This window comes from Pleurodeles waltl, chromosome 7 (genome assembly GCF_031143425.1).
Source record: "Pleurodeles waltl isolate 20211129_DDA chromosome 7, aPleWal1.hap1.20221129, whole genome shotgun sequence".
Lineage (NCBI taxonomy): Eukaryota > Metazoa > Chordata > Amphibia > Caudata > Salamandridae > Pleurodeles > Pleurodeles waltl.
Window position 1 is genome coordinate 1,121,137,584 of NC_090446.1, and position 24,418 is coordinate 1,121,162,001.

General features: G+C 44.8%; 1 protein-coding gene across 2 annotated transcripts in view; it reads left to right on the forward strand.

Moving 5' to 3' along the window:
- Positions 1–2,537: 2,537 nt before the first annotated feature.
- The window catches only part of MRPL58 (mitochondrial ribosomal protein L58), a 53,825-nt gene continuing 31,944 nt past the window's right edge, over positions 2,538–24,418 (forward strand). The window contains exons 1-3 of one of the 2 annotated variants that reach the window (XM_069200107.1): positions 2,538–2,800; positions 11,786–11,819; positions 20,655–20,714. In XM_069200107.1, coding sequence (XP_069056208.1) covers positions 2,552–2,800; positions 11,786–11,819; positions 20,655–20,714 — 343 coding nt within the window. In that variant the 5' untranslated portion in view covers positions 2,538–2,551. The remainder of the gene's footprint in view (positions 2,801–11,785; positions 11,820–20,654; positions 20,715–24,418) is intronic. The other variant, XM_069200108.1, reaches the window with a different exon arrangement.

A 24,418-nucleotide genomic window follows, 5' to 3' on the forward strand; every position in this document is an offset into this window, starting at 1 on the left:
TAGGGCTGTAAGGCCTGCTAGAGGGGTGACTGACCTATACTTGCATAGGCAGTGAGAGGCTGGCATGGCACCCTGAGGGGAGTGCCATGTCGACTTACTCGTTTTGTTCTCACTAGCACACACAAGCTGGCAAGCAGGGTGTCTGTGCTGAGTGAGAGGTCTCCAGGGTGGCATAAGACATGCTGCAGCCCTTAGAGACCTTCCTTGGCATCAGGGCCCTTGGTACTAGAAGTACCAGTTACAAGGGACTTATCTGGATGCCAGGGTCTGCCAATTGTGGATACAAAAGTACAGGTTAGGGAAAGAACACTGGTGCTGGGGCCTGGTTAGCAGGCCTCAGCACACTTTCAATTGTAAACATAGCATCAGCAAAGGCAAAAAGTCAGGGGGCAACCATGCCAAGGAGGCATTTCCTTACAGCAGATCTGCAGAAAGGTGGAAAAATAAGGAAATTGCTACAGTAGGGATTGAAACTGCTAGTATTCAAGCCCTACTATGGTAGTAGCCCTGGCATAATCAGAGAGGCTATTATCAGAGCTCTTACATAATGAGATAGCTGCTATAATTTGGCGCCACACTACATGGCACCAAAGGGACAAGTAGATCTTTTTACAGGACAAGTAGATTTGAGAAGCAACCTGTCCCGTGGACAAGTAGATATTTTAATAAATTCCACACCCCTGCAGTGATCGGGAAAATAGGCCACCATAAGTGATTCATACAGACAGACAGACAGTCCAGCCCAACACTGCCATTTTATGAGGCCTCATGCAGCCAGCAATGAAAACGTACAATAGCATTTAACCTGAGATCGCCACCCTGAAAAATGAGTCCACAAATTTCGATAAAAGCATAATTTCCATACACCTGAGTTGCTAGATAACCATTTTAAAATGATATGTTCAAGGTTATTTTGTGTGCAAGGCCATATGAGACAGTGGCAGTGAAAATTGTAGAGGGTGGTATCCAATAAGAAGAAATAAAAAGTCAAAACAGCAATCCAGCAAATGGCCTCCGTGCTTAATATCTGTAATCAGCTTCTTCCTATGAGGGGAAAGGGATATCAAGGACATTGTGTGAGCTACATAACTAAAGAGACATTTTACCTACCTGGGAATTCCAGCCACCTCGCATCCATCTAGTGAAAAGTTTGACAGTTTGGCTTTTGGTGTCTAATATGTGATTTACTGGTTTTAAACCACTGAATCCCAGGCATGTAAATCACTAAGACTTGTATGTTAACTCATACATTTGTCACAAATTTAAAACTTAGTAAATGCACTGCTAAAAAGAGAAAATAATAGATGACCAAAAAAGAGGTTATGGTCCCAGTGGCTTGTGAAACAGGGCAGGAATGAAAAGCTGCAACTTGGTGTCTTTTTCATGCGGCAGACAGATGTACTAAACCAACATTTTGGACAACTACCATAGGTCGTGAACAGCAAGATGACAACAAATTGAACGAAAAAAATGGAAATATGGAAAAATGAACACAACCATGATTTCAGAACCACTCATTTACAGGAGCTTTTCTGGGTTTCAGTACAGATACATACTATATTTAAATGTAGATATGAATGTGCAAATTACTGGGTGAAAAGGATAGTAAAGGGATTTCTATTATCAACTTGTATAACCACTACACATGCTGTTTAAATATTTTAAATCTTTTTAAAAAAAACTTTAAATTGAACAGAATGTTGTTATTTCTGTTTAGCATCTCATTACATAGATATTACTGCCTTTTCTCCTTGAGATAAAGTGTCACTAGAAGTATCATACACAAGATCTTGAAATGTCACACCTAAGGACACTATGAACATGGAACTGTCACACATAAGCATTGATTTAAATGGGTCGATACTGACGGGTACTGAGTACAGGCACTTTTTTATTTTGAGATGGAGAGTATCTGCACTTCTCAAGAAAAACGTAATACTTTTCATTGGAGAGTACCTGCACTTCTCAGAAACAAACAGGTTCTCTGGTACAGAGTACCAGCACTTCTATTTTTCCATTTCAAGCACTGCACGTAAGCAAAATGAAAACATGGAAGCTATTGTCTCCATATTTCTTTTTCAAAATCTTCCACTTTCCTGTTCTACAATGTTGGGATGTATGGTTATGTACGGTGGTATCAATCTCCCTTTGCTGTTTCCCTTTCCCCCCACTTTCCATGTAATGGAATGCTGCGAATGAGGTAGAATGTGAAGAGATGTGACCATTTAACAGCTGTCACTGAGAGGCCTCTCTAATCTGTGGCTGGGGTGTCTTCAATAAAGCCTGAGTTCTCCATTCATTGGGATCTTGTGGTGTTGCCTACTACCTCACATATACATATATACATATCATAAAAAACGACCTGTTGGTATTGCCATTGCTTGCTATTGTTCAATTCGACCGCTGTCTAGGAACAAAGTTCTGGACCGACTTTCATAGTACTCAGGAACATCTCATAGCGTACTGCTACATCCACAAAAAAACGTTTGCTTGCCTGAGACAAGTTAGTTCCGGAAACTACGTAGTTGAGGCTACCAGATCCGTCAGAAGGATGTACGTAAGCACACCGCGCCGTGCACCGGAAGTTATTGCCCAGAGATGTTTCAAACATGGCGACATTGTTAAGGTCTTCTTTTCGACTGGGCCGGGTGTTTGCAGGACCAGCGCGGCTTCCACGAGTTTCTCTGCACAGCACTGGATTTACTGCAGAATACCGCAGCATTTACAGTCTGGAGAGGCTCTATCCGCAGCGAGAAGGCGTGGGGAGAGAGCAGGTGAGGACGGCGTTCAACTCTTACGGGTCAGTGCTTGTTCCGCGAGGTCATACGGCATACAATCAGTGTTCAGTTCGATCACCAATAAAGGTTTTCAATGTGTGGTCCGCCCGGCTTGCCATGTGTTTTGAGTAACTGTCAGAACGATGTACACTGAGAAAATGTTTGTCAACTGGGGCAGAGTTTTGATTACTGGTTAGTGAGAGGTCACCTGCCTGTCTTTGTGCTTGGAAACAGTGTTCACACTTTTACTTAATCTTGAGGTGCGGTGAAATCTGCAAATGTGTATCATCAACCCGAAGTTTCAACAAAGAGTCTTAACGTTGACCTTTCTAGTACGTTTTAAAAAATAAGACTGACTTTCTTTTAGTACTGCCAAGTCAGCGATGCTTGCCAATGGCGAAGAATGATTGCATGCAGTCTAAAATGTAGTTCTTCCACATGTAGTCGAATAATATTGTTTATGTAACTAATATATAACCACCTCGGAAAGTCATTGACAGATCACTATTTTGTGAGTTTATTCCAGATTTTAAGCTTGTGAATAAGCTAAGATATACATACACTTGGCAGGCTTTTTCTGACTGTATCCAAATATTTCAAAGTATCCTCCCCACCCCACCACCACTCATATTCATGTGATCTGGTGGTTGTGAGCACCCGCACTTGTTCACAGCTGATTTTACCCCTGCAAGCACACATCTGATTCCAGTCTGAATTCGCACGTACTGTATTGACTGCCCACAAACCAGCTACATTTCCTATCACTTATTGGTTTTATGATTGTTGTTGACCCTTTACGTCGCTCTGCTGCTTTTTGACTGGGTTTGCACTGTAGTATGCCACATATAAGTATCTGTGGTCCCATACTTTTAACCCACATGGCACGATTTGTTAATAAGGCCATTTATTATGGATCATGCAACTGTAACCAACATATCCATGCTGTCATAATACTCAGGTGTGCCCCGTATACATCTACATTGACCCCCTGAGTCTGCCAGTTGTAGTCGTGCTTAATTCCTCCTCTCCCATATTGTCTCATAAGGTCACTTCATTCTCCTAAGCCTTCCCCCCCCCCCCCAAAAAAAAACACTGACGTCTTGCTCTCGAGCATTCTCTATAGTCAGAGCCTACCAATGTAGGCATGTGCTCTTGAGCCCTCCAACCAGTGTTTTATTTTGAACAGAGACTCGGATCTATTCCCAAATTGTAATTTTACTTCGGACCGGTCACCTGTCTTTAATCAGTTTTGGGATTATGTAATCATTCTTGTATCCTTGCTTCTCGCTCCTTAACCACCATCATCATGAGGCGAGTTATTCTTCGTGAGCATTTTCCTTCTTTCATTTGTTACCACTCAGCTTCTCTGTTTAAGAAAGAAACAACTGATAATGTTGAATGATTGAACGAAACGTGTTTCTTTATTTGCCAACTCTGCCACTCCAATTGTGAGATTTCAACCATTGCCTTTACATGATACCCTGCTAAATTTTCACATTTTGTGATGTTTCTCACTTGCAGCTAGCTAATATGCGCTCATTAAAGGCATTGGAAATTTTGCACTTGTATCGTCCTATACCAGTGTTTCCTCTTTTGTGTGGGTCAAGGCGCCTTTTTTAAGACACGGTTATTTGTTATGTAGCATTAGTGAAGGGCTAAATAATATTTAACAATTCAGTAGCGTGATCGAGTTCTGGTGCAATCAGCCATTCTCAAAAAGTTGAGCTGGGTTATTTGTTAGAAAACATGGAGTCGCCAAGTACTTGTCATGCTGAAGGAGTGTGCATGTCCATGGGTGTCCGAATCGTGCTGCACAATGAGGCAGGATGGCGTGCAACTCCCTTTTTCCCGTGTTTACGATAGTTGAGGAGGTATCTCACCCTGAACTGCTGTGATCTGAGACATTCTGCTACTTTACGAGGACGCTGTACCATAGACTGAAAGGAAGTTGCTGACGGTCATGTACAAGAGTTGGTGCTACTCCTCTACAAACCATTTATTTATGGAGTGTTTTTTTTTTTTTTTATAAAGTGTTTTACATGATGCCAAATGGCCACTTCAGAGCACTATGAAACCAAGAAAAAAGGAACAAAACCAAAAGGAGCGCAATGTGAGGATAATACAGAACCCAGATTGAATAGCATTTTAACTAAAGGAAGCAGATAATGGATTAGCGCATACTTTTTTTTTGTTTGTTTTTTTAACACCAAGAAAGAGGAGGTGACTATTCTTTAAGTGGTGATTTTCACATAGGCTCAGATTTATGTTGGTGGGTATGGCAAAGCAATGGCAGAAGGTAGCTGAAGCAAGATTTGTGAAGGGCTTGCTACATAATACATATCATATTTACTTGAATTCTGTGTCGTATTGGGATCCAGTGGAGTTTCAACAGGGCAGGTGACTTCAAATTTAATGAGGTGAAGTTAGATTCTCACGATGTTACCAATATTCAGCCCAATCATTTAAAAAAAAAAGTCATAAGTCCTGTTGAAGGTACACACAGACTTTATTTAGATTTCTGGGCACCTGCTAACGTTTTTGTGCAGTACTACAGACTATACTTTGCTAGTTCACACTAAATTTCAGGCCGCTGCTGTGATTACTGTCTGGCGTTTATTTTTAAACTTCATTCCTCATTGCTTGAAATAGTCCCATACACAAGATCTGTGAAACGAGGGCTGTGATAAAACACACGAGAGTAATGACCAGATCACATAATTGTAATATTCACTCCTCCAAGATTATACCTTTCCTTCCACAGTCTTCATTAACCTCTATCCCCACTTGGGACCATGGTGCCCTCTGGTATTTATAATGCTTGATTCATACAAAGTGCATCACTACTGATGTAAACATATGTTCGTAGAAATTTAAACAAAAAGAAGGCTGAATTGCTTTCTTTTATAAAAGAGGAAGCAAGAAACGTGCCTGTATTCTAAGTGATGCTGTCCTTCTATGTAACAACTGTGAGGAGGAAGCCATAACTCCTTGTAATAAAGAGTTCCAGTAAGTAGTTTCCATTTAATAGCCATAAAGGAAATGGGTCCAACTAGCATGTGTCCCCTGCACCTGCGTTTTGCTGAGCAAGAAGCCCTTAGAATCTTTAAGATGTTAGCAGAACTACCTTTCCTTAATTTATTCATGGTATCTATTAGCAGGGTCAGCGATTTGAGGATGATAGTGTTCCAACCTGAAATAAAAAGTCACCAAAGGATCCAAATACCAACAAATCCCGCATCTCGAGAACCACCCTAAATACCACCTAGTTCTTGCCTTAGTTGGAAGAAAGTTGGGCTTTCTTAATGTCACACAGACAGACCTAGTCCTATGCAGAAAACATATCATTATTGCAGTAGCTATTGTGATATGTGTACTAAAAAGGAAAATTGTTAAGCCTGTCCAATAAACCTTCCACTGTCTTCCCCCTGGAGCTAATAATCACTTTTAGTGCTCTGCATCGTATAATGAAGATTCTGGGTTAAAGGCCTCCTGAAAATTAGATAGCACTTTTCACCTTAATAGGTGTTTGCAGTCTGCTACCATGAAAGCTACAACAGGCTGTTACAAGTTGTAAGGTCCAGGAATGTTTCTTTGTCCTGAAGGGATGTACCAAGCTGTATTTAATAACATGTGATTACAGACTATTTTCTGGGTTGCTGATTTACAATTGGTGGTAGCAGCGTACTGAACTGCCACCAGTAGTTCAAGGAGCTTTCAGCTGGTTAGCTTTTCTTTAGCCCTGCCGCTTGGTAGATGATGGGAGAGGGACTGAGTCAACAAATTATTTTGTTAATGGTGGGGAAGTTCGTAGGCAGGACCAGCCCTTTTGTCTTTCCCTGATTGTTGCATCAGGAAGGCTGTTGATCGCTACCTGCAGTCTCTTCAAACTTCATTGTGCCAGCATCATCACTACATGCTATGAGAGCAGTCCCCTTGAAGAATGGCTGGCTGTGTGTAGTGAAAATACGTAGTTTGACCACCGACTTTGTATTTCACCACTGTGCATATTAGTTGTTCAATGTTCACCAGTTGCAGATTACGTTTTGTATTCAGTTTAGCTGCCTATTGGCTTTATCATGGTATTAGATATTGCAGTTGAGACATTGCAGTTGAGCTGTGTTTTTCCACATGGTAAACTAAGTTTGTGTTCTTCGTTTTTTCTCTTACCGAACACGATAGCATGATAAGGAAGCACATATTTTTTTGTTTTTCTTCAGAGCAGGGAACAGGTTCCTCTTGGAAGAGGGAGCCTTGAAATCTTGTCCAATTTTCAACATTTTTCCTTCCAACTCTGACCGACAGTAGCCAGCATGTTTTGAATATTTACATCTGAGAGGGAAGGGCCTTTCAGAATGTTTTTTCCATGATTGGTCAAGCTATAAAAAGTGGCCCTGGTCAGTAGCGAGGGGAATTTCCGAGACCTCGGTCAGGATTGGACGTCAAATGCCTGGCACAGACACTTGTCCCATGAGGGTGGATATCTCTTTCTCGCAGTTGAACAGGGGTCATCAGCTTGCTGGCATGAGAAAGATGAAGAGCCTTGGCAGGCCCTACGGTGATTACTTTTGACTTTATCCTTTGTTTTGCATTTATGCTATAATATAATCACACATATTTGCTGTGTACATTGCAGTTGAGTCACTTTGATATATTTTCCTTTCATTGCTGTGACTAATTTTAAACGTGCCTCCAACCTTTTAATCCCTTTTTAGGAACCTCGTGGTGGAATAATAATAAATGTCTTCTTTAAACCAAGAAGTGCATTCCAGAGATTTTTGTCAGCTCGGTCATTAGTGAAAACACCGAGCTACAGACAGTAATACGACTTCTGAAAGAGAACCACCCCCAAACCAATTCTGAAGCCTTTCACGGTGTATCCACATACACCTGTTTAGAAAATTATTGTAAAAGTGGACCCAAATCCTCCCAACCTTCTTGCCCAAAGAAAGAAGTGGTCCACGAGTACTCAGCTGAGGTGAAAATGGGGCTGGTGTCTGCATGCCAGCCAGTCTTCCTGAGGTGAGGGATACATTAAGTCTGCCTAGCACTTAGAATTCTGCTTGCCTGCGCAGAAGAAACGAGCAGCTAATGAAGAGAGAAGCAGGACTGCTGTTGTGAATGAAGACTCCACCCAAGATGCGGACACGCACACTGGCCGCTGCCTGCCTGGCTTTGCCGAGCAGGTAAAAAAGTGATGCGCAGCATTAATACCGAGATAAGGTTAGCGTGAGCAAAGCCAGACCACAAAAAAGATTCAGCTTTCACAGTAGGACAGTTGTTTTTTTTGTGCTGAAGAACTACATGATCCATCTGGGTGGTTGCAGCCGTTTAGTATAAACTAGTGGGGAGAGAACATTTAACCATGAATCTGACACACATACGACTGTGTAGTATCTAGCACTGTTGTTATATTCAAAATACATTCTGAAAAAGGCCAGCTCTTGCCTGAGCAGTGATATACTGGGTCTGCTGTTTGTTGGGGTTTGAGTCTTTGCCCCCATGCTAGCTCCCTTTGACTTCTGACTGGAGTGCTGAAAGGGGGGTACTTGGCCCAATTTGCAAATTCTTTGAAAGACTGACTTCAACCACTGTTGTGCCCCAGTAGCCCCTGTTTGTCCTTTGACCCTGGAAATGGGATCTCACACACTGAACGGTCATCAAAATCTGAACAAAACTGAGGCTTGTCTTGAAAGTAGTCCAAGAGGCCGTCCTTTTCAGGGGTTCTCAGATGTAAGGAACATATGGGCAAATGATCTGGCCACAAGCAGGTTGCAGACATTCTGGTGTGGTTACATCCTGATGCAAGTAATGTGTGACGCCTGTATGGGACCTAGATGTTCTAACCCCATCGGTGGCCCTAAGAGATGCTGATTCTATGGGAAAGATCTGACCTCTCCACTGCTGAGATTCCCTCTGCAGACAGCTGGATTGCACTGTTGGATTGGGCTGTTCCTGAGGCAATGGAGGGACACAATAAAGGCATCAAGGTTCTTAGGATTTCAAGTCACAGTGTTGGTGCAGTCTTGCAGGTATTGTGCAGTTGGGAATAAGTGAACAATGGAGCCAATAAGAGATCTGTAGAGAGACCGTGGTTTCTCGTTTTACACAATTTCTGCATTAGTCTTCAACAGCTGTTAAAATGTTGCCAGGCAGCATGTAGCACACTGGAGGCAATGGTGGACTGTTTCCTCCCCCCTCTCCATCCCCCTCCCCCAAAATGCAGGACAGAACGATCTGCTAAACAGGTGATACCTGCAGTGTTGCAATAACTTGGTCCTACAGTAGGAGTGATGCTTACCTGGCTGGACTGATGGAAAGCATTCTGAAGCTATAAATAAGTATTAAATTTGAAGATGATGCAGGACAGCCACAGATAGTCATAGGCTCAGGCTATACCAATTCATATTTTAAAATGAAGGACATCTGTAGGCATCTTTTTCACCAATCTGTGAGTTCCCTCTCGTGAGAGAACGTATTAAAAATTTGGCTGGAAGGTACCCTGCACAAGTTGCAGTTAGATGGCTTTTGAACATCACTATTACACTGGATACAACAGTGTTAATTAAGGCTCTGAGGCAGTGAGGTGGGCGTACACACTATAATCTGAGAAGAGCTGTGAATCTCTCTGAGGTATGATGTGACGTGAGTGCCGTGAGGGAGGTTGAGGGGGGAGTCTGGCTGCCAAGTTGTGGATGGTTTCTAGTCTTCTTGTGAGTTGCTTGGTGATTATGGTATAGAGAGTATTCCTGTAGCCCCAACTTGCTGGTGACTAGGGCCTGAGTGACAGTTTTTCCTAGTGTAGCCTGGGAGCAATTTGAAGATGTTCCTCAGTCTAGAAGCACGATGCAGTGACTGCGTTGACTTGTGCTGTCATGTCCAGTATGCTGTCAATGACTATTCAGGTGTACTGGTTGTGGGTGCAGGCCAGAGTTCGACTTGTCATCGGTTGGAGTACCATGGTGAAGTGTTGAACTTGACAGTTGGTTTTGATCTAGTTGACGACTTCAGTCATACCAGCGGCAAACTTATTTCTTGTATTGGGAGTTTTGTCCGAGAGGGAGACTGAGTTGCATGTCATCGGTGTAGAGAGGATGTTGATGTCATTCGTGCAGATGAATTTGGCCACAGGGATCGTGTCTGCCATGAAGAGGGTGGGACCAAGCGATGAACAACAAGGCTAATCAGAAGATGAGTTTGAGGGCTGCTGAGAAGTAAAGGGCTAGTCTGACCGCTTGTGTTCTGTCCGTTAAGGAACAGATCCAGCAGGGAGAGTTTTGTGCAGGCACATAATGAGGAGGGGGGTATGAGATACTGTCAAATGCTGCAGAGGGATGCAGGAGAATAGGAGCTTCCATGTCTCCTTTGTAATGGATCATGCAGGTGTCATCTGTAGCAGTGATGATTTCTGTTTCTGTACTCTAGTTCGGCCTGAATCTAGACTCCATAGCATTGAGGAGCTGACAGTTGCTGGGGCAGTAGATGAGGCATTGGGTAATTCGTTTCTCTAAGACCTTTGTTGGGACTCAGTCAGCAGACTTTTTTTTTCATTTTTTTTTTATTTTTATTTTTTTTAAGAAGGGGTGCCACAGTGGCATGTTTCCAGGTGTCCAGGGATACGGCTGAGTCAATGGAGTTGTTGAAGATGGGTATTAGTCCTTCACTAATCAGGAGTCCTTTGGTGAAGGCGTGGTGGGTGCAATGGTGAGATGGATGAACTTCATGGTAGGGGTGATTTGGATGGTAGTAACAGCGGAACACAAGGTCGGGGTTCATTCTTCATCCATGATGGGAAGTTGAGTTGTTACAGTGACGGGTCCGCTTGAAGTCAAAGTTGCCATATATGGAGGTGATTTTGTTGCACAAGAATTCACAGAGCTTGTTGCAAAGGTCTTGTGAGGGGTCGATGTTGCTGTACGTAGCAGAAGGTGCAGCAAAGTCTTTGATGGCAAAGATTTCCTTTCTCCTATTACAGGTGGTGTCAGTGTGATCTGCAGGAGTTGTGCACTTGGTGTCCCGTTTTGCTGGTGGTGGCCTCTTAGGGCTGGGGTGAATATGTCTTTATCTGTGTTGTCTTGACTTGTTCTCCATCTGCTTTCCTGTTGCTTATAGTAGTATTTTGTCAGCTAGAGTTCCTCTGTGTATCAGCTGGCCTGTGGTCTGGTTCTTGCCATTGGGCTGCGCTCGAGGGGAGTCAGGGTGTGTGTGCATGCGGTGATCCTTCTGTTCAGGTTCTTGATGACTTTTGGCAAGTTGCTTGTGTGCCAGGCTGGTGTGCGAAGAAGGCGGAAGCCTACTCTTTCTATGAAGCTTTTCCAGCTGCACCAGGTGTTTCTGGTGGTGTGGGGGGTGGTGGTAGGTCTGTGGTGGTGTGTGTTGGGTACGCTGAAACTGACTAGGACACGGTCTGTCTAGGTAATCTATGCTGGGTTGTCGACTGATGTTGCCGATTGAGGCGAAAATAAGGTCCAATTGGTGTCTGGTGGTGTGGGTGGGTTCCAAATAATGCTAGGTGAGGTAAAGGCTTGGAAGGTTTTCTAGAAGGGTCGTAAAGGTGGGTCAGTGTTGCCTTCTAGGTGAAAATGAAGGTCTCCAAGGAGTATGAAGGTGCTGGTGTTGATGATGAAAAGTGTTAGAATTTTGTTCCTTGTACATTCGTGCTGTTTATCTTTAAGTGGTGCCACAACCAGCAAATGGCCAGCTATAGTTGCATAATGTCACCCAGGTGTCTAAGCATTTATCTGTGAAACTCAATCTAGTGGCCTTTATATAGTGTGAACGAATAGAACACTTGGTTTATGGAATTAGATCACAGCACTGCACTATGCTAGCATTTTAACTCTGCTTGCTGTGTCCCATTGCAGGAGTCTTGGCTGTTAGAAGAAAGGCTTATTGCTTGTTTTTCCCTCATATGTAAATCATTTTGCAAAATATTGTGTGTTGGGGGTGCTTGCTTTATATATTCTCTCTACCCCGTCACTAATCTGTTCGTTTTTGTTATTATCTTACAGGTTGGCCCCAGTTCTGACTTTGAGATTCCAACAGGTGAGTCTTTTGGTATTTAGTTTGAGGATTTTTAACCTATTTTGATTCGTGACTATTACACAGAAAAGATTTTTGGGGGGCCTGGAAAGTTTCAACAATTACATATGTTCCTAACATTCTCTCTGTCAGCCTCAGTTTCCTTCTTTTTCATGAAACTGCCATGCTTCTTTCGACATACTAGGCTGACTCCTTCTGAATGCTTCACCACACGCCTATGCCAACACTGGCTTGCCAGTTTATAAAGTGGCCCTAGCAGTCCAATGGCACAGAGTATTTACCCACTTTAGCCATCAAATTAATTTCTATTCAATCAAATTGTTTTTTGTGAATATAGTTGTATCTAAACAATTGCCACTGCTAGGATCATGTTGTGTTGCTATAATTGACAGCTCAACTTAAAGGTTATGTATCCCTCCAAACTGGTTAACAGTCCATATGTAGCACATTTTGAAGCGATGTAAGGCAATTCTGGTAGAAGTACCAGTTTGAAACTAAAACACCACTCTCCCTTTAGGACCATGACATAATTTATCCTGACTGCTACTGTGATCAGTGGCTTTTCATATGCAGAGGACAACTTTTTCCCTGGAATTGTATTGTTATACTTCTCATCGGTTACGTTTTTTTCACTCAAAGTACAGTTATAGGTGATCTTGGGAGGCATAGCCAAGATGGTTGCAGTATAAGGTTGATTCTTTAGAGCTCTGCTGCACGGAAGGCATATGGGGCAGCCTCTGTAACCACTGCCCGCTCCTTGCACGCTTGCCTCCATCAGAGGCCACCACTGACAGAGGGACACACACCGTGTGCTTGATTTACCTCTGGACCCGCCGGAAGCCAAAAGAGAGCAGCGCTGACAGGCGACCTCATGATTAAGATGGTGGCCACGCTAGAGTGATGAGACATCTGTGATCTGTCATGCCTTGCTGGCACGCAGGCTCAGGTGACCAACTTGGGTGCCCAGAGGAGCACTGCCACCGCTGACCTGCAAAGAAGCCTGGCACTCCCAGCGAACCCTTGCTTGCAGAAGCCACTACTACGAGCACCACAGGGGGACTGAGTTGCTGACCGGATCCTCCGAGCGACTCCTTCAGACCAGACTGCTTTGGCCTGCAGAATCACCCCCACAACGCCTAGCCACATAGGTGTAGAAAACCGCAGACCCTGGACTCTTCAGGCGAATATATGTGGCAGGGCTGATGCTACCTAGTCCCACTTTTGGTACCTTGGCCAGCTGTGCAGGGCTGGCCCTCTCAACACATAGACTCCCCTGTGGTCTGCACACACCCTCCTCTACTGCACATCTGTCTGCACCTCCTTCTACACTGACAGCAGTAGTGGGACCCTGATTGCCCCAGACCATCGGGAGAGCACATGGGTAGCTGAGGGGCCAGAGCGCATGGTGGTGTGGTCTCCAGGGGCCCTCCTGGTGAGACCTACAGCACTTGGAGGCTCCACACTGGCTGGTGGTTCTGCAAGTTGTGATATCCCATCCCCCAATGTAGCAGGATCTGGGCATTTCAAGAACTAGTCGTTGCCACTCAACATATATCATACCTCATCTCATATGTTAACTGCTGACAGTTTCTTCCGGGGGGGTCCTGAACAACCATTCCACTGCACATTCCAAAACCACGTGCCCCTACAGTGGCTCTACACGCATGCTATTCAATGGACTGCCTGATGACCAGTACGGGGAGATAGTTCAGCCTCTACTCATTTGCCTCAAGCCATCATCTGCAGACTCTGGGCCTGACTACCTGCGATCACTGTGGGGTGGCGCAGTCTCCTGATGGCTTTTCCCAACTGTGCCAGGAGAGCGGCTGTCTGGCAATCATACTAGCTTACCATCTCCTACTGCAAACTGGGCCGACAAGCGGGGCTACCATGACTTCACTACGCAGAGCTAAAATGAAGGCAATGCTTAAGGACATCTTTGCCAAACCCTTATCAAAGAAACTGGGCCAGAATGAGGAGAAGCTCTCTCGTGCAACTCTGCCAGTGGAAGTGGCTACGGCTTGCTCCAAGAATGACGAGGCGTCTGTTACAAGACAATTCCTGGAGAGCCTTTTGGGTCCCTCTGGATGACATAGAAGCAATTAAGCAGGACATAGCAGTGGATGTGAAGGACATTTGTCAGGACCTTGGCGAGCTAGGCCAACGGGTCGACTCTCTGGAACAAGCAACCGACTCCTGTGCCACAGAGCTGTAGGAACATCGTCAGGAGATTCTTGAACTTCAGGAAAAGAACTTGGAGCTCCAATATCAGCCAGAGGGCCTCGAAAAATAGATCCTGCCGCTCCACCGTTCTCATCCTGGGAGTCCCACTCAAGCCGTGTTGGGGACCCTGAGGACTTGGTTGCTCATCAGTTTCGACATGTTGCTCTGAAACTCGCAGACCATACAATTCTACTTGACGGCACTCATAGGGCAGGCCGTCCGGCTCTCTCTCCAGGCCAGCTGTAAGATATCCTTACATGTCTCCACTATTATAGACAGAAGGAGACCATCATGCCTACAGCCTGGGGCAGGAATGCCATTGACTTCGAGGGTCTTACGGTCAAACTCTACCAGGACTTTTCTCCCATTACACTACATCACAGCCGATCCCTGCAACCCTTAACTGGCTTCCCCGAGGTAAAAGGATCAAATACTAATGGGGTTCACCCCTTCAGGTTTCAATTTGTCTGAGACATTAAGACTAGGATCACCTGGACCTCAGACGAGGCACGCTCGATCTTAGACATGGCGGCTTTCCCCGGAGAACCCTCTAATCTGTTGCTGTCACACCGTGCATCATCTCCCAACTCAGGGAAATGCAGATCCACCTGTTCGATGAAGAGACCAGTCTGCAAGCCTACAGAGAAAGAAAGTCGTACAGAGCATGCGCCGTTGCTACCCAAACTAACCCAACGCAACAGCGTATCAGATCCTCGTAGTGACCACTGATTACTTTAATATTGTACCTGAAACTCACATCGCTCCATCCAGGGTGTAGGACAGACTGGGGCTCTCTCTGCGTCCTGCAGTCAGTAGCTAGCTGACGTGGGTCTGGTGGATGTGTGGCAACAAAAGAAGCAGATGACACAGGACTATACTTTTTTTTTTTTTTTTTTTTTTTTTTTCTCCACTGCCCACCAGACCCACACCAGAATTTACCTTTTTCTCACACCCCTTGTATTACTGTCATGACTGATCCAGTAAACATTGGAGTAGCCGCTTTTTTGACCATTACCCCATCGCTCTTCGGTCCACCTTCTCTAGCATTACACTTTCTCCTCATTCAGGGCATTTTACTTGCAAGCTCCTTACCTACGACAAGACAGTGACAAAAATCACAACTGCACTTGCCTTGTTTTTAGTTACTAATGACACCCCTGAAATAGCTATAGCTCTCCTGTGGGACACATTAAAGGCAGTGATGCAGAGTCACTTTATTGCGATAGCTGCCTGCGTCAACAAAGAAAGGCGCAACACTTGTGCTAAGCTAGAATCCACCGTAAAGGACCCTGTGGCGGCCCATCAATCAATCATTTGTAAAGTGCGCTACTCGCCCGGTAGGGTCTCAAGGTGCTGAAGGAGAGGGAGAACTGCTACTGCTCGAATAACCAGGTCTTGAGGCATTTCCTGAAGGTCAGGAGGTCCTGGGTCTGTCGTAGGTGGGTGGGGAGGGTGTTCCAGGTCTTGGCTGCAAGGTGGGAAAAAGATCTGCCGCTGGCTGTAGTTCGATGGATGCGGGGCATGGCGGAGCGGAGTTGGCGGGTGGGTGTGAGAAAGGTGAGCTGCTCGCTGGGGTAGGCAGGGCCCGTGTTGTGAAGAGCGCGTGTGGGCATAAACAAACTGGCTGGTACGCGACACAGCGCCAACTTAATGGCACGCAAGAAACGCAAAGCTCTTGATATGGGCATGGAGGAATACGACCTGCCCATACGCACTGCTGCAAATGAAACAAACGTACTATGCCAGCGGAAACAAAGTGGGGCGGTTATTAGCTCACCATCTGCGCACCCAAGCAATGCAACAATATATGGACCCTGACTGGGCCGCAATTCATGAAGATGGGTTAATAACAAAGGAATTTAAATGCTTCCACACCGCCCTCTACACAGCAGAGGAATTAGACATAGGAATGGTCAAATCTTATCTGGTCCAGGTTCCACTGACCTGCAACTCTCAGGGGAGGCCGCCAAGGTGGATGGGGACATTTCCTTTAACGAGGTCCTCATGGCCATAAACCGCCTTCAAACTGGCAAGGCACCTAGACATAATGGCTACATCTCTTGGACCCTTATTGGCCCCTATTTTAACGCACCTTTATAATTCATTCAGTTCCTCTGGTGCCCTTACGGACACTGTGCAACTTGCAACAATAACAGTACTCCCTATGCCTGCTAAAGACCGGGCGCAGTACTCCTTTTATCATCCTATTTCTCAACTTAATCTGGGTGCCAAGATCTTCAGTGGAATTTTGGCTCGGTGTCTCACCCTGTATATGCAAGACCTAGTAGACCCCTACCAGACCTGGTTCCTACCAGAGCGAAGCTGTAGTTACAGTACAAAACACATTAGCTCTTTGCTGGATTAGGAACAATGTTCCTGTATCCTGGCCCTTCTCCTCTCCATAGATGCCAAGAAGGCCTTTGATCAGGTCCATTGGCCGTACTTGCGCTTGGTATTGGAGAAGTTTAGCATTGGTCCACGGTTTCAGCAGTTGATTCAATGTAGTTATGCCTCCCCTAATTCAGTGGTGCGAGTTAATGAACCTCTGTTGCAGCCTTTCCTATTTACCATATATATGGAGCCCTTTGCAGAGTTGAGTACAAAGCAATCGAGACATCACAGGCATACTCATGGATGACATGGAACATAAGGCTGCATTATATGCCTGATGATGCCTTGTTGGTCCTATCCAACCCACAAACTTCATTACCAGCAGTGATGCATGAACTAACTGCCTTCGGCTTGGCTTCGGGCTTCAAAACAAATTTACTGAAACAATTGGTGCTCAACCACTCCATTCCAAAGGCCGACCAAGCATTACTTGAAATACAGTTCCCATTTGTCTATGCCCTACTTAAAACCTACAACTCTACCGCACATGCTGCTGATCTTAATTATGCTGCACTGTTGGTGACTACCCACTCCGACCTTTCCTGGTGGAAGGAACAGGGTCTCTTTTGGCTGGGGTGACTGGCTGCTGTTAAGATGACCTTACTACCTAAGATTCTTGGTTATGCAGACACTACCACTCCAACTGCCCCCACATGTACTCTATAAACTACAACCCCTAGTTGAGGACTTTATTTGGGAAGGGAAAAAGGCATGTATAAGGAGAAAACGGGCATATGTGTGCTAGTCTGAAGCGGCCTGGGCATACATACTTGCGCTATTGTTATTGTTAGAAATTGGGTTTTTGGTTGGCAGTCAGGTTACCCTCTGTCCGTGCAAGAACCCTCACTCTAGTCAGGGTAAGTCACACACAGTCCAAAATCAGCCTGTGCCCACCCTCTGGTAGCTTGGCACGAGCAGTCAGGCTGAACTTAGAAGGCAATGTGTAAAGCATTTGTGCAATAAATCATACAAATACCATAATCTAACACCACAAAAATACACCACACAGTGTTTAGAAAAATATATAATATTTATCTGGGTATTAGCAGGTCAAAACGATCCAAGATGCAATATGAATTTGTAAAAGATATCACTGAAAAGTGATCTAAAGTGTCTTAAGTCTTTAAAAAGCAAACAAAGTCTCTTTCAAGCACAAAGTACCTGGTTTGGAGTGGAAAATCTCCGCAAAGGGCCGCAGAAGAAGAGATACGTGGAAAAATAGTGTGTGTGTGTCGATTTCTCCCCAGCACACGCGGACTTGCGTCGTTATTTTTCACGCGGGGAAGTCGTTCGTCGTTTTCTGTCGCGCGGGCCGTCTTTCTATGGGTCGCGTGGATTACCAGATGTCCCGGGTCTGTGCGTGGATTCTCCTGCTTGTTTTTTGGCTGCGCGTCGTTCCGCGGGCTGTGCGTCGAAGTTTCGATCTCACGGCAGGCGTTGCGTCGATTTCTCCTCTGGAAGTCGGGCGGCGTTGTCCTTGTGAGGCCGCGCATCGAAGTTCCGGTTGTCCCGAAGGCGTCGCGTCGGTGTGCGATGTTTTTCTCGCCACGGAACAAGCTGTGCGTCGCAAATTAGGGGGTGTGGCAGTCCTTTGTGTGAGAGCAGGCCCTCCACCCTCCCAGCCCAGGAAGACCCATTCAAAATGCAGATGTATGCAAGTGAGGCTGAATACCCTGTGTTTGGGGTGTGTCTGAGTGAATGCACAAGGAGCTGTCAACTAAACCTAGCCAGACGTGGATTGAAGGGCACAGAAAGATTTAAGTGCAAAGAAATGCTCACTTTCTAAAAGTGGCATTTCTAGAATAGTAATATTAAATCCGACTTCACCAGTCAGCAGGATTTTGTATTGCCATTCTGGCCATACTAAATATGACCTTCCTGCTCCTTTCAGATCAGCAGCTGCCACTTCAACAGTGTATTAGGGCAGCCCCAATGTTAGCCTATGAAGGGAGCAGGCCTCACAGTAGTGTAAAAACGAATTTAGGAGTTTTACACTAGCAGGACATATAACTACACAGGTACATGTCCTGCCTTTTACCCACACAACACCCTGCTCTAGGGGTTACCTAGGGCACACATTAGGGGTGACTTTTATGTAGAAAAAGGGGAGTTCAAGGCTTGGCAAGTACTTTTAAGTGCCAAGTCGAAGTGGCAGTGAAACTGTACACACAGGCCTTGCAATGGCAGGCCTGAGATAAGGTTAAGGGGCTACTGAAGTGGGTGGCACAACCAGTGCTGCAGGCCCACTAGTAGCATTTAATCTATAGGCCATAGGCACATATAGTGCACTCTACGAGGGACTTATAAGTAAATTAAATAGCCAATCATGGATAAACCAATCAATAGTACAATTTACACAGAGAGCATATGCACTTTAGCACTGGTTAGCAGTGGTAAAGTGCCCAGAGGTCAAAAGCCAACAACAACAGGTCAGAAAAAATAGGAGGAAGGAGGCAAAAAGTTTGGGGATGACCCTGTCAAAAAAGCCAGGTCCAACAGTTCTGCATTTCATGGTAGAATGGTTAAGATTTAGCACAGAAAAGCACTGGTGCTTCATTGACCAAGCAGTTGCTGGCATCCATATTTGGAAGGTGCCATGGCTTCCAAAATGGCACCAACCAGTCGGGGTGTATATCTTACCAATATAATTATATAATGAAATACACTGTTCCAAAAAGAAAGACAGGGTGAATACTATGGAGTCCTAATTGTTGGGAGCAAGAGTCCTCACACACTGTATTGGGTGTCATGCTTCATCATCGGACGTGCTCCTTGTCAGACCGGCGCTGCAATGTCTGACGGGCACCCCCTGTAGGGGGGCTCTTTGCCGGAGATCTTTTCTCGATGATGCCACAAACCCCAAATGTGAGTAAGGAGAAAAAGCGGAGAGAACAACAGAAAAACTCAAATTAGCTCAAGACCCTCTGAATACTAAATTTATTTGTCTGTGTAGGGTGATGGCCAAGATTAAAAACGTAACAAGGGAGTGGAATAGAGATAATGCTCAACCACTCTGTATCAGCTTGTTGAGGAAGGGAGGAGGCCAGGAACTACCAGACCTACCTCAAAATGAGGTCGACATGTTTTGTGTCTCTATAGTCCAAAAGGATCCTATGACGCTTCTTCAGGACCTAGTGTATCTTAAACCTTTCCTACTATAAACTAAATAGACTCCTGCAATCTGCAAAGGGTTGCGCTATCACACTGCTACTCGGAGCAGCCAAGCAACTATTGCTCTCCCGGTGGGGCGCGCACAAGATTCTGACGAGACTCGTTTGGCTCCATAAAGCGTGGGTACTATTGGGTATGGAGAAGTTGATGGCGGTCGTGACGGCGATGCTACGACAGTTCCACAAGGTGTGGGCGGCATGCTTTTGCTACCTGTCCAATTAATTTAGGGAACTTACCTGTCCAAAATACCTACACGTTATCTGACTGACAAATCCTGGTCATGACCACAATTGACCCACTACTTGACACAACATTTATCATCTTATTGGCACTACCTCTTTTTTTATTTTATAGCCCTTATTAGTGTGCTCCAACAAGACTTCAATTACCCTTCCTTGATGCTCCCTTTGTCAAGTCTGTCTGTTTCCCACCGGTCAGTGTATGTAGATAGGTTGAATGTTCTACTCTTTGATTGAAATCTTTTCTTATTTATTAAGTTTAATCATAAGTGATACTAATTTTATTATTTGTGATTACTTATCAGTTACTTTGTAAGAGTGCCCAAGAAAGGACCAGCAAACTCTGTGATGTGACCATTTAGAGCTTATTCATATCTCTGCTGTTAAATGCTTTGTGGCTCCAGATTTTAACACTTGGACAACCATCCCCATCCAAGAGGAAACTTCAGAGTTCCTATAAAACTTCCTGCAGACATGTCTCTGTGCTTGCACATCTGCAAACTTCTTAGCATAGAATCTCTGCTTCTTGGAGGTGAATAAATGTGACATTTGTGCACTCAGTAATTAAAATGAGGCTGAGTCACCAAAGTAACTTAAAATAGCTTTACTTTACCATCTTACCCTTATTTGCGCATGAAGTAATGTCTTATGCAGAGAAATTAAAATAAATATGAAATGAACCAGATACACAAATGACTAAATAAATTATAAAAAAAACAATTTCTGGATGGCCACAGCAAGCGGCTGAGCTGCACATTAGAAGTTTGTGCGCCTGTTGTCCGTGATTTTCACATGCATTTTTCTCTTGTTCCAGACCGTCTAAGAATCTCCTACAGCCGCAGCAGTGGGCCTGGTGGGCAGAATGTTAATAAAGGTATGAATATATGCTTTTGTAGGGTCATGGAAGAAATGTTACTGCTAGATGCATGAGAGCAAGGTTCAGGTAAAAATGACTTCACTGAAGGTAAGGGACATTAATACTGATTCCATGGAATGAAATGTAGGTAAACAATTGATTGCCTGGGATGGGCATAATTTCTGTAGGTTTTTGAGTATTGTGGCTTATCAGTTTTGAGACCATATCGGATTCACTCATTTTGCTTGATCAAGTGTTAAGTGTTTTAATATAATCTCCTCATTTCCCAGACTGTTTAGTATTACGGTTTATTTTGACTGTGTAGTTCCTTTAAGTCTGGATAGTTTTACTAAATTGTGTGTGTATATGTATGTATATGTTTTTTTTCACGTAAAAAAAAAAGTTTACAAGGACGTTATTGTTAGGCACGTATTTCGAAACTACAAAACGTATAACTTGTGCCCTAAGATAACTATAACTCGCACCCCGCAATGCACAATTTCCTCATCAATAATTCTATTACAAATGTTGCAGTGATAATTTCAATGATGCCATAGAAGATGTCATGACAGATGGGATAATTACCAGTACATGCTCAGGGAGCAAGGTATAGTAACCTTGGGGCACGAGTTAGTTACTTGAAGTAACTCTTAACTATGCTAATTTTTGTGTTTGAAATGTGCTCCTAACTATAACATCCCAGCGACATAATGGTAACTCCGAACCTGGGCATGTTTGGTATCGGACATGTTGGAATCACACCCCAATACTTTTGTCGCTATTGGTTGTATGATTCCAGGCATTCTGGGGGCTCCTTAGAGGACTTCTTAGTATTGCTCCTACCATTCTTCTGGTGTTTTCCCGGCAGCCCGTGCTGCTGCCACCCCTCAGACATCTTTCTGTCCTCCTACTGCTTGACCAGCTAAGGCAGAGGAAGGCAACTCCCTCTCTCTTGGAAATAGTTGTCGCAAGGCTTGGGAGTGGTAGCCTCCAGAAGCCACCGGTTTGCTTTGAAGGGCACATTTGGTACCCTCCTTGCATAAACCAGTTTGCACCAGTCCAGGGACCTCCGGCCCCTGCTCTGGTGCGAAACTGGACAAAGGAAAGGGGTGTGACCACTCCCCTGTCCATTACCATCCCAGGGGTGGTGCCCAGAGTCCCCTTGATTTTGTCATTTTGAAACCCCTGGGAGCATCTAAGTGGCCAGATCAGGCAGCTGATGTCACAGATTACTCCTGATAGGTGGTCACCTTACTAGGTGACCAAACACCCTTTTAGGGTTTTTTAGTGACTCACTTGAGGGTGTCACCAGATTCGACGTGCAAGATTCCACCAGGACTCCTCTGCATAGTTTATTTCATCTTCTGGCCACTGGAACTGCAACTGGACTCTTCAAGAACCGATAATCTGCAACTCCAGTGATGACTCCGCTTTGCAAAAATTGTTTCTCTGACTCCTTCCAGCACCTGCAACATTTTCCTGGCTGTGCATCCTCTGAGATCAGCAAGACTTCAGCTGCACCAAAAAGCAAGACGGAATCTCCTGTGGAGTATAGGAGTCACTCCCCAGCATCTGCAGGCACCAACTGCAACGACGTCCGGCTGCGTGGATCTCCTCTGGAACTGCATGGATCCTGCATTACAGGTGGTGGTCTGGAGTGGTCTCTTTGGTCCGCTCTGCCAGCTGTCCAATTTGGGAGGCAGTAAGCTCTTGCCTTTCCTTGCAGGACAGTACCCCTGTGCAACGTGACTCTTGATCCCTGGTCAAAAAGCAACCACAATCCTAGTCAGGGTATGCATCCGGCAAACCCTAAATTAATCTGTGCTCACACTCTTGTAGCTTGGCACAGCACCATCTAAAACAAGACTAAAATGACCAAAATCCAGTTAGTGGAACTTGAGTTATGACGTTTTAAAGAATAAAGAACTGTAAAATAGCGCTTAGAGACAAGAAGCGCCATCAGGGGATGCCTGGTCACACCAGACCGGGACAAAATCAAAACTTCAGCTGACTGCGATGGAGGGCAGGCCGGCTACAGAGACCCATTTGGGCCTGAAAGTACCTTAAATCCTGGTTGCGAACCTTTGTCAGTTATGAACCACGCAGTAGAGAGCAGGCATCTTTTCTCCACACAACAGCAGCGATCTATCGGTTCCGAGATGTGGCAGAGTTTAGTGTGCAAGTTCCTGCTGCCCTGACATCAAGGACCCCGGTGCCGGGGCTGTGTTGAGGATGCATTATGCATTTGAGTCTATGCATCTGTCCCAAGGAGCGCAGAGGCTGCTATGCGGGGATTTGGCATTGTCTAGGCTTCCAGCAACGGGTATGCAAGGACCACGCAGCTGTTCTGTTCCACACAACAGTAGTGATGGGTTGATTCTGCTCCGGCAACATAGGATGCATCAGTTCTGCTGGAGCAAACACGTTAGGCTCATCTCTAAGGATCCAGGACTGGGGTGGCACCACTCGGTAGGACAAACTCGCAGATAGCAGAGTCCAGGTGCAGGAGAAGGGTGGTTGGAAATCTTTTATGTCCATGAAATGTAAGATCAGGAGGCCAGCCAAGTAGCCCATGGAGACACTGGATTCAAGTGATGCATGTCCTGTCCTTTTTACCCAGACAAGAGACCATCAGGGCAGCACAGCAAAAAGTAAAACAATATGCTGATTGTGTATAAGCCATATTTTACAGAGGGAGCACAGGCACTTTACCACTGGTTAGCAGTAGTGAAGTGCAGAGTCCTAAGCCAACAAAAACAAAGTCAGAAACAATAGGAGGAGGAAGCAAACTGTTTGGGGATGACCCTGTAGAAAGGGCAATTTTCCAACATTAATGCTCTGCGTTTACATTGTTTAAGTGATGTAATATAATATGAAAATGGTACAAACATAGCATCGTAAAGGCCCAGTTATAGTCAATGTAGTGTGGCTCTGATGACCTGTAACATAACTTGGTGCTAAGTGTTTTTTCCTATTTAGGCTGGACTGAGGTGCAGGTGTGCGCTTGATCTTTTCAAGACAAAAGTTTCCAGCAAAGCCAGCTTCATTTTTCTGCATTATTGTGGTTGTGTAACCAGCATTGTTTTTTTTTTTTTCTCTCTATCAGGCTGCAGTACTTTTTTTCTTTACGGTAAATAGTGTGGTTGAGGCAGAAAGCATTTGGTTTTATACTTAAGAGTTGAGTCTCTTCCACCTAGTTGGTCTGTTTGGTTTAAATATAGCAGTGACCATTTCGAGAGGAACTGAAACAGTCTAGTTTTGGAGTCAGGAAAGCGCACATGCAAGAGTCATTGAAGTAGGAGCTGGACATGGGTGGGCACGCTGCTGGTACAGCACAAGCAGGCCTGTCTGCACCCAGCTAAGTTTTAGCTGCTTGTTTTGAGGAAGACCTTCCTTGCAAACTATGATCTTGACAGGAACAACTGGATTGCAGTTCTGCAATCTACATACAAGTCAGAAAGTCACCCACTTATGTCTAAGGCACGAATTTCATTAGTAGAGAAAAGGGCAACCGTAAAGAATGCTTTGCTTAACACATACGTTTTTTGCCAAAACATAAAATTGAGATCCATTGCTTAATCCTGAACTATAATAGTGGTAAGCTGTGTCTTGCTGAAACTTGACTTCATGGTGCTTAGCTTGGATTTTCTATCTTCAGATTTTCTCCAGTCTGCTAATTTTGTCATGCTTGAGAAATAAAATATTTGGGTGGGGGGGGGGTC